A 13,949-nucleotide genomic window follows, 5' to 3' on the forward strand; every position below is an offset into this window, starting at 1 on the left:
TGTGAATAGTGCTGCAATAAACATATGTGTGCATGCATCTTTACAGAATAATTTATAATCCTTTGGGCATACACCCAATAATGGGATTGCTGGGTCAAATGGTATTTCTGGTTTTAGATTAACATTTATCCATCCACTCAACCGATATTTATTGAGCATTTACTGTGAGCAATTTGCTGAGATAAACATGCCCTCAAGTGGGTATGTATTTCTATTGGTTGGACTCTTGGTCTCTGTCTCTCAGTGTCTCTTTGTCTCTTTCTCTTGTTCTCCCCTGCACCCTTCACTTATGGATTTGCCTCACTGGAATCAGGTTCTGTTCAACTAGTGGGGCTTCCATAATTGAAACTTGGGGCATATCAAATGGAACAGCTAATGGTGCCTATTTTTTTTTTCCCAGGGCAGGTTATCAATTATGAATAGCCAGGCAATTGCAGATCAAAAGAGTCCCATTTCCCCAAATGATGTAGTAGATTTTAGAATGAGATGAAATGAAATGGAGCTAAAAGGCATTTTTAAAAAGAAGGCTGAGGGATTTGGAGCTGGAGATACGAAGCTCAGGATCAAGGAGCATTCTTGCTTGGCCTTCAGAGTCTTGGACTGCTTGTGCACAAACCGGTGGGCTGGCAGCTGGAATGACCGGGACGCCTAGGTGCTGGGAAAGTTGGCAGGCTGGTGGTTGTGTGGATGGGCTGCTGCAGTTTAAAGGGTGATACTGACTTAAGGTCGGCAGCCGGACTACTTTCTTTCTCTGCCTCAGCTCCTGTTGCAATCTCTATGCCGTCTATGTAGCCTGGGCCTTGTGATTTCCAGAGATGAGAGTGCTGCTGGAAAGCTTCCCTGGATACCCTCTAGGAGAAAGAGTTACCCTTGCTGCTTTCCTGGGTTTGCTCATCCAGGGGGATTGTGATTATTCTCACCGTCTCTGTCTCTGTTCTCTATGTATATTTATATCTCTCTCGGTCTTTGTCTTTCTGTTTCACGTTCTCTCTCTCTCTCTGTCTCTCTTAGACAACTCCCCACCACCTGCTGCAGTAGCTTCATTTCCCAGGACACCTAGAAACCCACACATTCTCAACTACAGAGAAAAGGAGGAAATACCATGAAAGCACATTGGGCCAATGAGTGAGGGAAATTGACTGATGACTATAATTTTTATGAATTCAAAGTTATCAAATAATACATGTTCAACATAGAAAAATTAGAAAATATAGGTAAACAAACAAGCAAATGAAAATCATTCAGTGTAAAAGGAATTTTTAGATTAAACACTAGTTTAAAAATATCAGAAGAGAAATCTATGAATGAAAACTAAATATTTAAAAACTTCAGGAGGGCATGAAATAAAAAGTGAGATCCTCTGTTGCTGGACCCCCAAGTCCCCTTCCCTTGAGACAAAAAATTCCAGAAATTTATTCTACCTGTACAAATGTATGTCTCTATGTATATGATCTTAAAAGAAAACCACAAATGGGAACATAATGTACATACTGTTCTGCACCTTATTATTCTACTTAATAAATTCCAAATAGCTTTCCATGATATCACGTACGGATGAGCTGTAAATATGGCAGATATGCCTTAGTCATTGAGTGCATGTTATGAGTACTATGTTAATTTGTGAATATCATGAATTATGAATATCATTATTATGAATACCACGTTAATTTGTGAGTATCTCTGGAATACATATTGAAGCAACAAAGAGAAGAAAAAAAAGGACAGTACTACTGGGAAATAATATTTCATTATTTAGAATTTATCACATTTGTGCTATCTTTGTGGAAGGATGTGACAAATTAGTTAATTTGCCTTTTCTCTAAGCTGACCACTCCCATCACAAAAATCTTCTGTGCAGTCTGAATCGCAGCCTGTCTTTGATGTCAGCAGTGATGCAATCTGCAAACCTACATGGCATTTGGACTCGTGGTGTTCACGGACACAGAGCAAGAGCAGAGTTGCTTCCCTGGGGCCTGGATGATGCCGGTCATGAGAGGAGGTGTTGAGGGAATGGGCCATGCTTACTAGTGTTAAGCATTGATGGACAAAGGGGCCCATGTATTTTTTAATAAACAGATTTTTTGTGTCACGTGGGGTCTTCTAAAATGGGGAACTCAGAGCAGGGCCCCTCCTGCCTAGCTCTATGGGTGTGACTCTACACAGGCATGACCATAACTGGTTGTTAAAATATTGAACTGTGTTCACACAATTGGTAATAGATGCTGCTTTGTGTCCCAAATGATCTCTCCCGATGACTCCCCCTGCCCCGGCCCTCCCCAGAAACCACCTCTCAGGTCCTCTTCATGATCCAGCAACTGAAAGGTTAATGCCAAGAATAGCAAACGGCCTCTAGAACATGACTCCAGAGCTGTTGCTGTGCCTATTCTTATTGGCACAGAAGGGAAGGAGGATGTGCTGATCAGGTTGTTACATATTTTTATTATTACCCCTGCCTATGAGTAAATAATCAGTGAAAACTATGCCCTTGTTTCTCTAAAGACAATTTTGTGTCAGAGACCACTGATGACAAAAAAAAAAAAAAAAAAAAGACAGGTACTATGAGAAAACAAAGCCCAGGTGACAAAATGGGATGCTATAGGTCTCATCCATTTCATCAGGTGGCGCATTGAGAGCCACCTTGACTGATCTGATTTCTCCAGAACAAGCATCTTTGGCAGGAACCCAGCAGTAAACCAACTGGAGTCATGAGGGATAATTACCTTGCAACCGTTGCTTGCCACATTATCTCAGGAGCGATGCTTAGGATCCTGAAGACGCCCTGCCTGGGGCCAAGAGTAAAACATTTAGAAAGACATGGAGTTGGTGCCATTCTTCCTCTTTGTCTACAACTCCAATAGATACGTCCTTTTTCCCCTTTAAGAAATGTGGCATTTAGGGCATTTAATTTAATTGGGTGGATTGGGTAGAAGTAGAGTAAGTTGCTTTTCTCTGTCCTTAATTCTGCTAGGTAACCAGGGACCGATTGGAACAAAACCAAATCTGATTTATCAAAGATAACATATGTTAGCATGTTTTCTTCTTCCAGCCTTTTTTCTATGTACATAAATATAAATAGCTATACTTTTAAAAAATTGAAATTATTATATTTTATATAGTTTGTATTTTATCGTTTATACTTAATATTATATGGAAAGCAATGGCCAAATCATTAAGTATTCTTCTAGGACAGGATATTTAATGTTTATATAATGTTTTATCACAGGGCTACATCAACATTTATTTAACACTTTTATTTTGGACATTTAGGCAATTTTCAATTTCTTGCTAATATAAGTAACAGTATGATGAATAGTCACATCTTTTCACACATCCTTTCCTTAGAATGAGGAGTCTCAGCTTCAGAGATACTCATTTTTAGTTAATATGCCAACTCGTCTTAGTTGCCACCATTAGTTTTAGTTTCCCCCACAGTATTTTTATGGTCTCTGGACTAAGTATCTCTTGAATTATCTCTGAACTCTCAGAAGCTTTATAGAAATAATCTGAAAGCTGACCAGCAGCTCCAGTTCCTGGGCACATCTGATTTACAGATTTCCCAGACATGGGGCAGATATCGGCCATTGCCGATGGCTTGGTGGTTTGTATGGGTAGTATAAACATCTACTAGGAGATGGAATCTTTTTTCCCTTGGCCTACTGCTATCCTACTCCTCCCCTCTCTTTTCTTCATTCCCCTTACCACCCCCACCCCCAGACAGATTGGCATAACCTGAGTCAGTTACTCACATCTGGCCGGGCGCGGTGGCTCACGCCTATAATCCCAGCACTTTGGAAGGCTGAAGCAGGCAGATCATGAAGTCAAGAGATTGAGACCATCCTGGCCAACATGGTGAAACCCCGTCTCTACTAAAAATACAAAAATTAGCTGGGCGTGGTGGCACATGCCTGTAGTCCCAGCTACTCAGGAGGCTGAGGCAAGAGAATTGCTTGAACCCAGGAGGCGGAGGTTGCAGTAAGCCGAGATCACACCACTGCACTCCAGCCTGGCACCTGGTGACGGAGCGAGACTGTCTCAAAAAAAAAAAAAAAAGATACTCACATCTGGATTCATAAACCATAGGGCAGATAAGGAGGGTTACACTGAAGAAATATAGCAATTTTTACAACCCTATGCAGAATGGGAAGAAGAAATTCTTAGAAAATAGTGACTGGGAAAACAAGGCAACAGGGTCCAAAACAATTGGGTTTGATAAGGCAGGGTTCTAATCTATAGTCTGCCAGAAAACTGCTGAGCCACTCAGTCTCCTTTGCTAGGACTCAATGTGTTCCTCCTTGAAATGACACTGTTGGACAGGCATGGTAGTGGATACATGTAATCCCAGTACTTTGGGAGGTGGAGGTCGGAGGATCCCTTAAGTTCAGGAGTTTAAGAGCAGCCCGGGCAACATGGTAAACATGGTCTCTGCCAAAAACAAACAAACAGACAAATGAGTAGAAATTAGCCAGGCATGATGACATGCAGCTGTAGTCCCAGCTACTTGGGCCGCTGAGGTGGGATGGATGATCATTTGAGCCCGGGAGGTTGAGGCTGCAGTACTTCAATGCCACTGCACTCCAGCCTGGGTGACAAAGTAAGACCCTGTCTAAAAAAATAAAAATAGACCGCCGAGACCGCGTCCGCCCCGCGAGCACAGAGCCTCGCCTTTGCCGTTCCGTCGCCCGTCCACACCCGCCGCCAGTTCACCATGGATGATGATATCGCTGCACTTGTTGTCGACAACGGCTCCGGCATGTGCAAGGCCGGCTTCGCGGGCGACGATGCTCCCCGGGCCGTCTTCCCCTCCATCGTGGGGCGCCCCAGGCACCAGGGTGTGATGGTGGGCATGGGTCAGAAGGACTCCTAGGTGGGTGACGAGGCCCAGAGCAAGAGAGGTATCCTGACCCTGAAGTACCCCATCGAGCACGGCATTGTCACCAACTGGGACGACATGGAGAAGATCTGGCATCACACTTTCTACAATGAGCTGCGTGTGGCTCCTGAGGAGCACCCCGTGCTGCTTACTGAGGCCCCCCTGAACCCCAAGGCCAATCGTGAGAAGATGACCCAGATCATGTTTGAGACCTTCAACACCCCAGCCATGTATGTGGCCATCCAGGCCGTGCTTTCCTTGTACGCCTCTGGCCGTACCACTGGCATCGTGATGGACTCCGGTGACGGGGTCACCCACACTGTGCCCATCTATGAGGGGTATGCCCTCCCCCACGCCATCCTGCGTCTGGACCTGGCTGGCCGGGACCTGACTGACTACCTCATGAAGATCCTCACCGAGCGTGGCTACAGCTTCACCACCACAGCTGAGCGGGAAATCGTGCGTGACATCAAGGAGAAGCTGTGCTATGTCGCCCTGGACTTCGAGCAGGAGATGGCCACGGCGGCCTCCAGCTCCTCCCTGGAGAAGAGCTATGAGCTGCCTGATGGTCAGGTCATCACCATTGGCAACGAGCGGTTCCGCTGCCCTGAGGCAGTCTTCCAACCTTCTTTCCTGGGCATGGAATCTTGTGGCATCCACGAAACTACCTTTAACTCCATCATGAAATGTGACGTGGACATCCGCAAAGACCTGTATGCCAACACAGTGCTGTCTGGCGGTACCACCATGTGCCCTGGCATCGCCGACAGGATGCAGAAGGAGATCACCGCCCTGGCACCCAGCACAATGAAGATCAAGATCATTGCTCCTCCCGAGCGCAAGTACTCCGTGTGGATCGGTGGCTCCATCCTGGCCTTGCTGTCCACCTTCCAGCAGATGTGGATCAGCAAGCAGGAGTACGACGAGTCTGGCCCCTCCATCGTCCACCGCAAATGCTTCTAGGCGGACTGTGACTTAGTTGCGTTACACCCTTTCTTGACAAAACCTAACTTGCGCAGAAAACAAGATGAGATTGGCATGGCTTTATTTGTTTTTTTTGTTTTTTTTTTTTTTTTTTTTTTTTGGCTTGACTCAGGATTTAAAAACTGGAACGGTGAAGGTGACAGCAGTCGGTTGGAGCGAGCATCCCCCAAAGTTCTACAATGTGGCCGAGGACTTGATTGTGTACATTGTTTTTTTTAAGTCATTCCAAATATCGTGAGATGCATTGTTACAGGAAGTCCCTTGCCCTCCCAAAAGCCACCCCACTTCTCGCATAAGGAGAATGGCCCAGCCCTCTCCCGAGTCCACACGGGAGGTAACAGCATTGCTTTTGTTGTAAATTATGTAATGAAAAACTTTTTAAATTTCGCCTTAATACTTTTTTTATTTTGTTTTATTTTGAAAGATTTTAGCCTCTGTGGCTACCCCTTTTTTTGGTCCCTCAACTTGAGATGTATGAAGGCTTTTGGTCTCCCTGGGAGTGGGTGGAGGCAGCCAGGGCTTACCTGTACACTGACTTGAGACCAGTTGAATAAAGTGCACACCTTAAAAATGAAAAAAAAAAATAAATAAAAATAAAAATAAAAAAGAAGAAGACACAGTTGTCCTGATTGATCCCCAGATTCCCTCTAGGCTCCTCAGTTTGTTAGTGGTACTGCTGAGCCTCCAAACTAGGACTTCTGTCTCGTGACAGAAGTAGCCTTCTCCAGCTAGCAGCCTTCTCCAGTCCTTGCTGTTCTTTATGATGAGGTCCCTGGCTTCCACCGCTGCTCCATCAGGCCAGAATGAAGACATTGACCTTTGCAGTTAACTTCCAAAAATCATGTGTGTTTTTCTTGCTTTATGCTGTAGGTGAAATATGAGTAAATGGAATTTGGGGTAATCATTTTTCCCCTCTGACTCTGTGATTGCATTATAATTCCAGAACTCTTTCCCTTTATGTGAAATATTGGAAAGCCCTTAAAAGTCATTTAGTCCAGGAGTTCTTAACCTGGACTCTGTGAACCTCTGAGATCTGGGAACACACTGAAATTACAGGAAGAATGTGTGTATATACATTTTTGAATCTGTGACGGAGATCAATTTTTAAAGCCAGCTTATTTTTAACTGAGATACAATTAAGGTCTTAAAACATACAGATTAAGTATTTAATTTATTAAGTTTCCACAAATACATAACTTGAGCATCCATCATCAAAAACAGGACCTAAAACATCTTCATCACACCCAAGGGGCACCCCTTGTGTCACTTTCTAGTCAATCCTCCCCTGCCCCCATACACCAGCAACCACTTTCTGACTTCTATTTAATATTACCATAGTTTATTTTTTCTTGTTTTAGAATTTCACATGAATGGAATCGTACAGATTTTGCTTTTTGGTCTTGCATCTTTTGCTCAACATTTTTTTTAAAGACTTACATTTTTTAGATCAGTTTTAGATTCACAGCAAAATTAAGAGGGAAGTACAGAGATTTCCCACATGCCTTCTTCCCCCAGACATGCATAACTTCCACTGTTATAAACATCCAGCACCAGAATGGTACATTTGTGATAATTAATGAACCTACATTGACACATCCTTATCATTCAAAGCCAATAGTTTACATTAGGGTTCACTCTTAGTGTTGTACATTCTAAGATTTAGACAAATATATAATAACATATATTCATCTTTATAGTATCATACAAAGTAGTTTCACTGCCCTAGAAATCCTCTGTACACTGCCTGTTCATCCCTCCCTCCCCGTAATCCTTAGCAACCACTAATCTTTTTACTGTCTTCAGAGTTTTGCCTTTTCCAGAATGTCATATAGCTAGAATCACACAGTATGTAGCCTTCTCAGTTTGGCTTCTTTCACTGAGTAACAGACATTGAAGTTTCTTCTGTGTCTTTCTATGGCTTGAGTGGCTCGTTTCTTTTTAGTGCTGAATAATATTCTGTTGTTTGGATGTACTGATGTCCTTCAACATCTTTCTTGCTTCCAAGTTTTGGCAATAAAGTTGCCGTAAACATCCACATGTAGGTTTTTGTGGGAATGTAATTCCCTTGGGTAAATACTAAGGAGTGTGACAGCTGGATCATATGGTAAGAGTATGTTATGTTGTGTAAGGAACCACCAAACTGCCTTCCCAAGTGGCTATACCATTTTGCATTCCCATCAGCAATAAATGAGATTACTGCTGCTCCATATCCTTACCAGCATTTGGTGTTGACAGTGTTCCAGATTTTGGCCATTCTAGTAGGTGTGTAGGGGTATCTTATTGTTTTTTTTTTTTTTCTTTTATTTATTTATTTTTTGAGACAGAGTCTTGCTCTGTCCCCAAGCTGGAGTGCAGTGACGCAATCTCAGCTCACTGTAACCTCCACCTCCTGGGTTCAAGCAATTCTCCTGCCTCAGCCTCCCGAGTTGCTGGGACTACAGGCATGCACCACTATGCCCAGCTAATTTTTGTATTTTTAGTAGAGACAAAGTTTCACCATGTTGGCCAGGATGGTCTCGATCTCTTGACCTCATGATCCACCCGCCTTGGCCTCCCAAAGTGCTGGGATTACAGGTGTAAGTCACCGCACCTGGCCCTTATTGTTTTAATTTACATTTTTCTGACCAAATATGATATGGAACATCTTTTCAGATGCTTATTTGCCATGTTTATATTTTCTTTTGTGACATGTCTGTTAAAGCCTTTGGTCCATTTTAAAATCAGGTCATTTATTTACTTATTGTTGCATTTTAAGAGTTATTTGTATATTTTGGATAACATTCCTTTATCAGAAGTGTCTTTTGCAAATATTTTCTCTCAGTCTATGGCTTGTCTTCTTATTCTGTTGACAGTTTTGTTTGAAGAGTAGGAGTTATTAATTTTAATGAAACTTATTAAGGACGTATTTCATGGATTGTAGCTTTGGTGTTATATCTAAAAAGTCATCATCATACCTAAGTTCATTTGGTTTTCTCCTGTGTTATTTTCTAGGAGTTTAATGGTTTTGCATTTTCCAGTTAGGACTGTGATCCATTTTGAGGGAATTGTTTTTAAGGCTGTAAGGTCTGAGTGTAGATTCTTCTTTTTCTTCTTCTTCTTCTTCCTCCTCCTCCTCCTCCTCCTTTTTCTTTTTCTTCTTTCTTCTCCTTCTTCTTCCTCCTTCCCCTTCCTCCTCCTCCTCCTCCTTCTTTCTTCCTCTTTTTTGCATGCAGAAGTTCAGTTGTTCCAGCATAATTTGTTGAAAAAACTATCTTTGTTTCATTGTATTGCCTTTGCTCCTTTGGAAAAGAACAAATTGACTATATTATGTGGGTCTATTCACTGTATCTATATTGTCTCTCTATTCTAATACATTGATCTATTTATCTATTATTTTGCCAATATCACATTGTCTTGATTACTGTAGTTTTATAGTAAGTCTCGAAGTTGGGTAGTGTCAGTCTTATGATTTTGTTCTTCTCCTTCAATATTATGTTTGCTATTGTATTTTTGTTTTTTTGCCTTTCTATATAAGCTTTAGAGTCAGTTTGTCAATATCCACAAAATAACTTGCTGGAATTTTGATTTGAATTGCATTGAATGGACAGATCAATTTGGGAAGAACTGACATCTTTATGATATTCAGTCTTCCTATCCATGAACATAAAATATCTCTCCATTTATTTAGTTCTCCTTTGATCTTGTTCATCAGAGTTTTGTAGTTTTCCATATGTGGATCTTAAACATGTTTTGTTAGATTTATAACTATTTCATTTTTTAAGTGCTAATGTAAGTGGGATTGTACTTTTAATTTCAAATATCACTTATTCACTGTTGGTATATAGGAAGCCAATTTACTTTTGTTTATTAACCTTGTAGCCTGAAACTTTATACTATACTCACTTGTTAGTTCCTGGTCGTTTTTCTGTTGTTGGTTAAAAAAATGCCTGGGCTTACCCTCCCCTTCCCACCGCGCCGGCCTGCGCGAGCCGCCGTGGGTGCCCTGCCCTCGGGCCATCTGCACTGCAATTGGTTGGCGTCTTGGGCCATCTGCACTGCAATTGGTTGGCGTCTCGGATGGATTTGAAGCTTGGCGGTTAAAGCTCCAGCGGGGACCGGGAGACCCGGAGAGGACGGAGAAGGAACATTTAGTTTGAGACGGTGCTGAGATACGATCATGAAGGAAGAGGTGAAGGGAATTCCTGTAAGAGTGGCACTGCGTTGTCGCCCTCTGGTCCCCAAAGAGATTAGCGAGGGCTGCCAGATGTGCCTTTCCTTCGTGGCCGGGGAGCCGCAGGTGGTGGTTGGTACTGATAAATCCTTCACCTACGACTTTGTGTTTGACCCCTCTACTGAACAGGAAGAACTCTTCAATACAGCAGTGGCGCCGCTCATAAAAGGCGTATTTAAAGGATATAATGCTACGGTCCTGGCTTATGGGCAGACTGGCTCTGGAAAAACCTATTCGATGGGAGGTGCATACACTACAGAGCAAGAGAATGATCCAACTGTTGGGGTTATTCCTAGAGTAATACAACTGCTGTTCAAAGAAATTGATAAAAAGAGTGACTTTGAATTTACTCTGAAAGTGTCTTACTTAGAGATTTACAATGAAGAAATTTTGGATCTTCTGTGCCCATCTCGTGAGAAAGCTCAAATACATATACGGGAGGATCCTAAGGAAGGCATAAAGATTGTGGGACTCACTGAGAAGACTGTTTTAGTTGCCTTGGATACTGTTTCCTGTTTGGAGCAGGGCAACAACTCTAGAACTGTGGCCTCCACAGCTATGAACTCCCAGTCGTCCCGATCTCATGCCATCTTTACAATCTCCGTAGAGCAAAGAAAGAAAAGTGACAGGAATAGCAGCTTTCGCTCCAAGCTGCATCTTGTAGACCTCGCTGGATCAGAAAGACAGAAGAAAACCAAAGCTGAAGGGGATCGTCTAAAAGAGGGTATTAATATTAACCGAGGCCTCCTATGCTTGGGAAATGTAATCAGTGCTCTTGGAGATGACAAAAAGGGTGGCTTTGTGTCCTACAGAGATTCCAAGTTGACTCGACTGCTTCAAGATTCTCTAGGAGGTAATAGCCATACTCTTATGATAGCCTGTGTGAGTCCTGCTGACTCCAATCTAGAGGAAACATTAAATACTCTTCGCTATGCTGACAGAGCAAGAAAAATCAAGAACAAACCTATTGTTAATATTGATCCCCAGACAGCTGAACTTAATCATCTAAAGCAACAGGTACAACAGCTACAAGTCTTGTTGCTAGAAGCCCATGGAGATACCTTGCCTGGATCGAGAAATGTGGAACCATCAGAGAATCTACAATCCCTGATGGAGAAGAATCAGTCCCTGATAGAGGAGAATGAAAAATTAAGTCGTGGTCTGAGCGAGGCAGCTGGTCAGACAGCCCAGATGTTGGAGAGGATCATTTTGACAGAGCAAGCAAATGAAAAAATGAACGCCAAGCTAGAAGAGCTCAGGCAGCATGCGGCCTGCAAACTGGATCTTCAAAAGCTACTGGAGACTTTGGAAGACCAGGAATTGAAAGAAAATGTAGAGATAATTTGTAACCTGCAGCAACTGATTACCCAGTTATCGGATGAAACTGTTGCTTGCATGGCTGCAGCCATTGAAACTGCGGTGGAACAAGAAGCTCAAGTGGAAAACACTCTAGAGACGAGCAGATCTTCTGATGCTTTTACCACTCAGCATGCTCTCTGTCAAGCTCAGATGTCTAAGGAGCTGGTTGAGTTGAATAACACCCTTGCACTGAAAGAGGCCCTAGTTAGAAAGATGACTCAGAATGACAGCCAACTGCAGCCCATTCAGTTTCAATACCAGGATAATATAAAAAGTCTAGAGTTAGAAGTCATCAATCTACAAAAGGAAAAGGAAGAAGTGGTTCTTGAACTTCAGACAGTAAAGAAGGATGTCAACCAAGCCAAGTTGAGTGAGCGCTGCCGCAAACGTCTCCAGGAGCTGGAGGGACAAATAGCTGATCTGAAGAAGAAACTGAATGAGCAGTCCAAACTTCTGAAACTAAAGGAATCCACAGAGCATACTGTCTCCAAACTGAACCAGGAGATACAGACAATGAAAAAACAGCGGGTACAGTTCATGCGTCAAATGAAAGAAGATGCTGAGAAGTTTAGACAGTGGAAGCAGAAAAAAGACAAGGAAGTAATACAATTAAAAGAACGAGATCGTAAGAGGCAATATGAGCTGCTCAAACTTGAAAGAAACTTCAAGAAACAATCCAGTGTGCTCAGACGTAAAACAGAGGAGGCAGCAGCTGCCAACAAGCGTCTCAAGGATGCTCTCCAGAAACAACGGGAGGCCACAGATAAGCAGAAACAGACTCAGAGCCATGGAATGGAAGGCGTTGCAGCTCAAGTGAAGAATTGGCTTGGAAATGAAATTGAGGTTATGGTTAGTACTGAGGAAGCCAAACGCCATCTGAAAGACCTCCTTGAAGATAGAAAGATCCTGGCTCAGGATGTGGCTCATCTCAAAGAAAAAAGAGAATCTGGGGAGACTCCACCTTCTAAACTCCAGAGGCATACATTCTCTCTTACTGAAGTGTGTGGTCAAGTTTTGGAGTCAGAAGATTATATTACAAAACAAATCGAAAGCCTAGAGACTGAAATGGAACTCAGGAGTGCTCAGATTGCTGACCTACAGCAGAAGCTGCTTGATGCAGAAAGTGAAGACAGGCCAAAACAACGCTGGGAGAATATTGCCACCATTCTGGAAGCCAAGTGTGCACTGAAATATTTGATTGGAGAGCTGGTCTCCTCCAAAATACATGTCACCAAACTTGAAAACAGCCTGAGACACAGCAAGGCCAGCTGTGCTGACATGGAGAAGATGCTGTTTGAGGAACGAAATCATTTTGCTGAGATAGAGACAGAGTTACAAGCCGAGCTGGTCAGAATGGAGCAACAGCACCAAGAGAAGCTGCTATACCTTTTCAGCCAGGTGGAGCAAAGCCAAATAGCAGAGAAACAGTTAGAGGAATCAGTTGGTGAAAAGGAACAGCAGCTGCTGAGCCCACTGAAGTGTCAGGATGTAGAACCTGAGAAGATGCGAGAAGTGTGTGAGCAAAATCAGCAGCTTCTCCGAGACAATGAAATCATCAAGCAGAAACTGACCCTCCTCCAGGTAGCCAGCAGACAGAAGCATCTTCCTAAGGATACCCTTCTATCTCCAGACTCTTCTTTTGAATATATCCCACCTAAGCCAAAACCTTCTCGTGTTAGAAAAGTTAAGTTTCTGGAGCAAAGCATGGACATCGAGGATCTAAAATATTGTTCAGATTCTGTGAATGAGCATGAGGACGGTGATGGTGATGGTGACAGTGACGAGGGGGATGATGAGGAATGGAAGCCAACAAAATCAGTTAAGGTGTCCAGGAAGAACATCCAAGGGTGTTCCTGCAAGGGCTGGTGTGGAAACAAGCAGTGTGGGTGCAGGAAGCAAAAGTCTGACTGTGGTGTGGCCTGTTGCTGTGACCCCACAAAGTGTCGGAACCGCCAGCAAGGCAAGGATAGCTTGGACACTGTTGAATGGACCCAGGATTCTGAAGGCTCCTTCAAACTGGAGGATCCTACTGAGGTGACCCCAGGATTGAGCTTCTTTAACCCCGTCTGTGCCACCCCCAACAGCAAGATCCTGAAAGAGATGTTTGACATAGAGCAGGTGCCGTCAAAGAAGACTGCTCCAGCTCCCTTCCCTTTTCACCTCCCGGAGTCGAAAGGTGTAGCAACAGAATACCAAGAAAATAAGGCTCCAGGGAAAAAAAAGAAACGAGCTCTGGCCAGCAACACCAGCTTCTTCTCTGGCTGCTCCCCTGTGAAAGAAGAGGCCCACTGAAATTGGAGTCATGATCTCTACCCCCAGTCTGGCTTGGGAGTTGCTTTCAGGTTGCAGCCAGAAGGGATTTTTAAAATGACTTCTCTGGATTTCAGGTTTCTTGCTGTTGAAAAAAGGAACAAAGTGTTACTGGGAAGAAGGTAACTTCTGTTGGATGTTGGCCCTCAGCCTCCAGCCCCAGACTACTGCTCTCTGTCCTCCAGAGGGGTGCTAGGCCACCTACTGAAGAGAGAC

The 13,949-nt window shown here is 43.3% G+C and overlaps 1 protein-coding gene and 1 pseudogene across 2 annotated transcripts; both read left to right on the plus strand.

The window, feature by feature from the left end:
- The first annotated feature begins 4,613 nt into the window (after positions 1-4,613).
- LOC116540319 lies at positions 4,614-6,438 on the plus strand (annotated as a pseudogene). The gene has a single exon (XR_004264389.1). The product of XR_004264389.1 is annotated as an actin, cytoplasmic 1-like (transcript).
- A 3,528-nt stretch (positions 6,439-9,966) lies between these two features.
- On the plus strand, positions 9,967-13,715 carry KIF4B (kinesin family member 4B). Its single transcript, XM_032263803.1, has one exon. The coding sequence runs from the start codon at positions 10,011-10,013 to the stop codon at positions 13,713-13,715; it is 3,705 nt and encodes a 1,234-aa protein (XP_032119694.1). The 5' UTR covers positions 9,967-10,010.
- Positions 13,716-13,949: the final 234 nt, after the last annotated feature.

The sequence above is a fragment of the Sapajus apella genome, unplaced genomic scaffold (assembly GCF_009761245.1).
Source record: "Sapajus apella isolate SASKATOON/1434 unplaced genomic scaffold, GSC_monkey_1.0 scaffold138, whole genome shotgun sequence".
NCBI classification, from domain to species: Eukaryota; Metazoa; Chordata; class Mammalia; order Primates; family Cebidae; genus Sapajus; species Sapajus apella.

Coding starts and splice junctions, on each gene's coding strand:
- KIF4B (XM_032263803.1), top strand. CDS start 10,011: ATGAAGGAAGAGGTGAAGGGAATTCCTGTAAGAGTGGCACTGCGTTGT.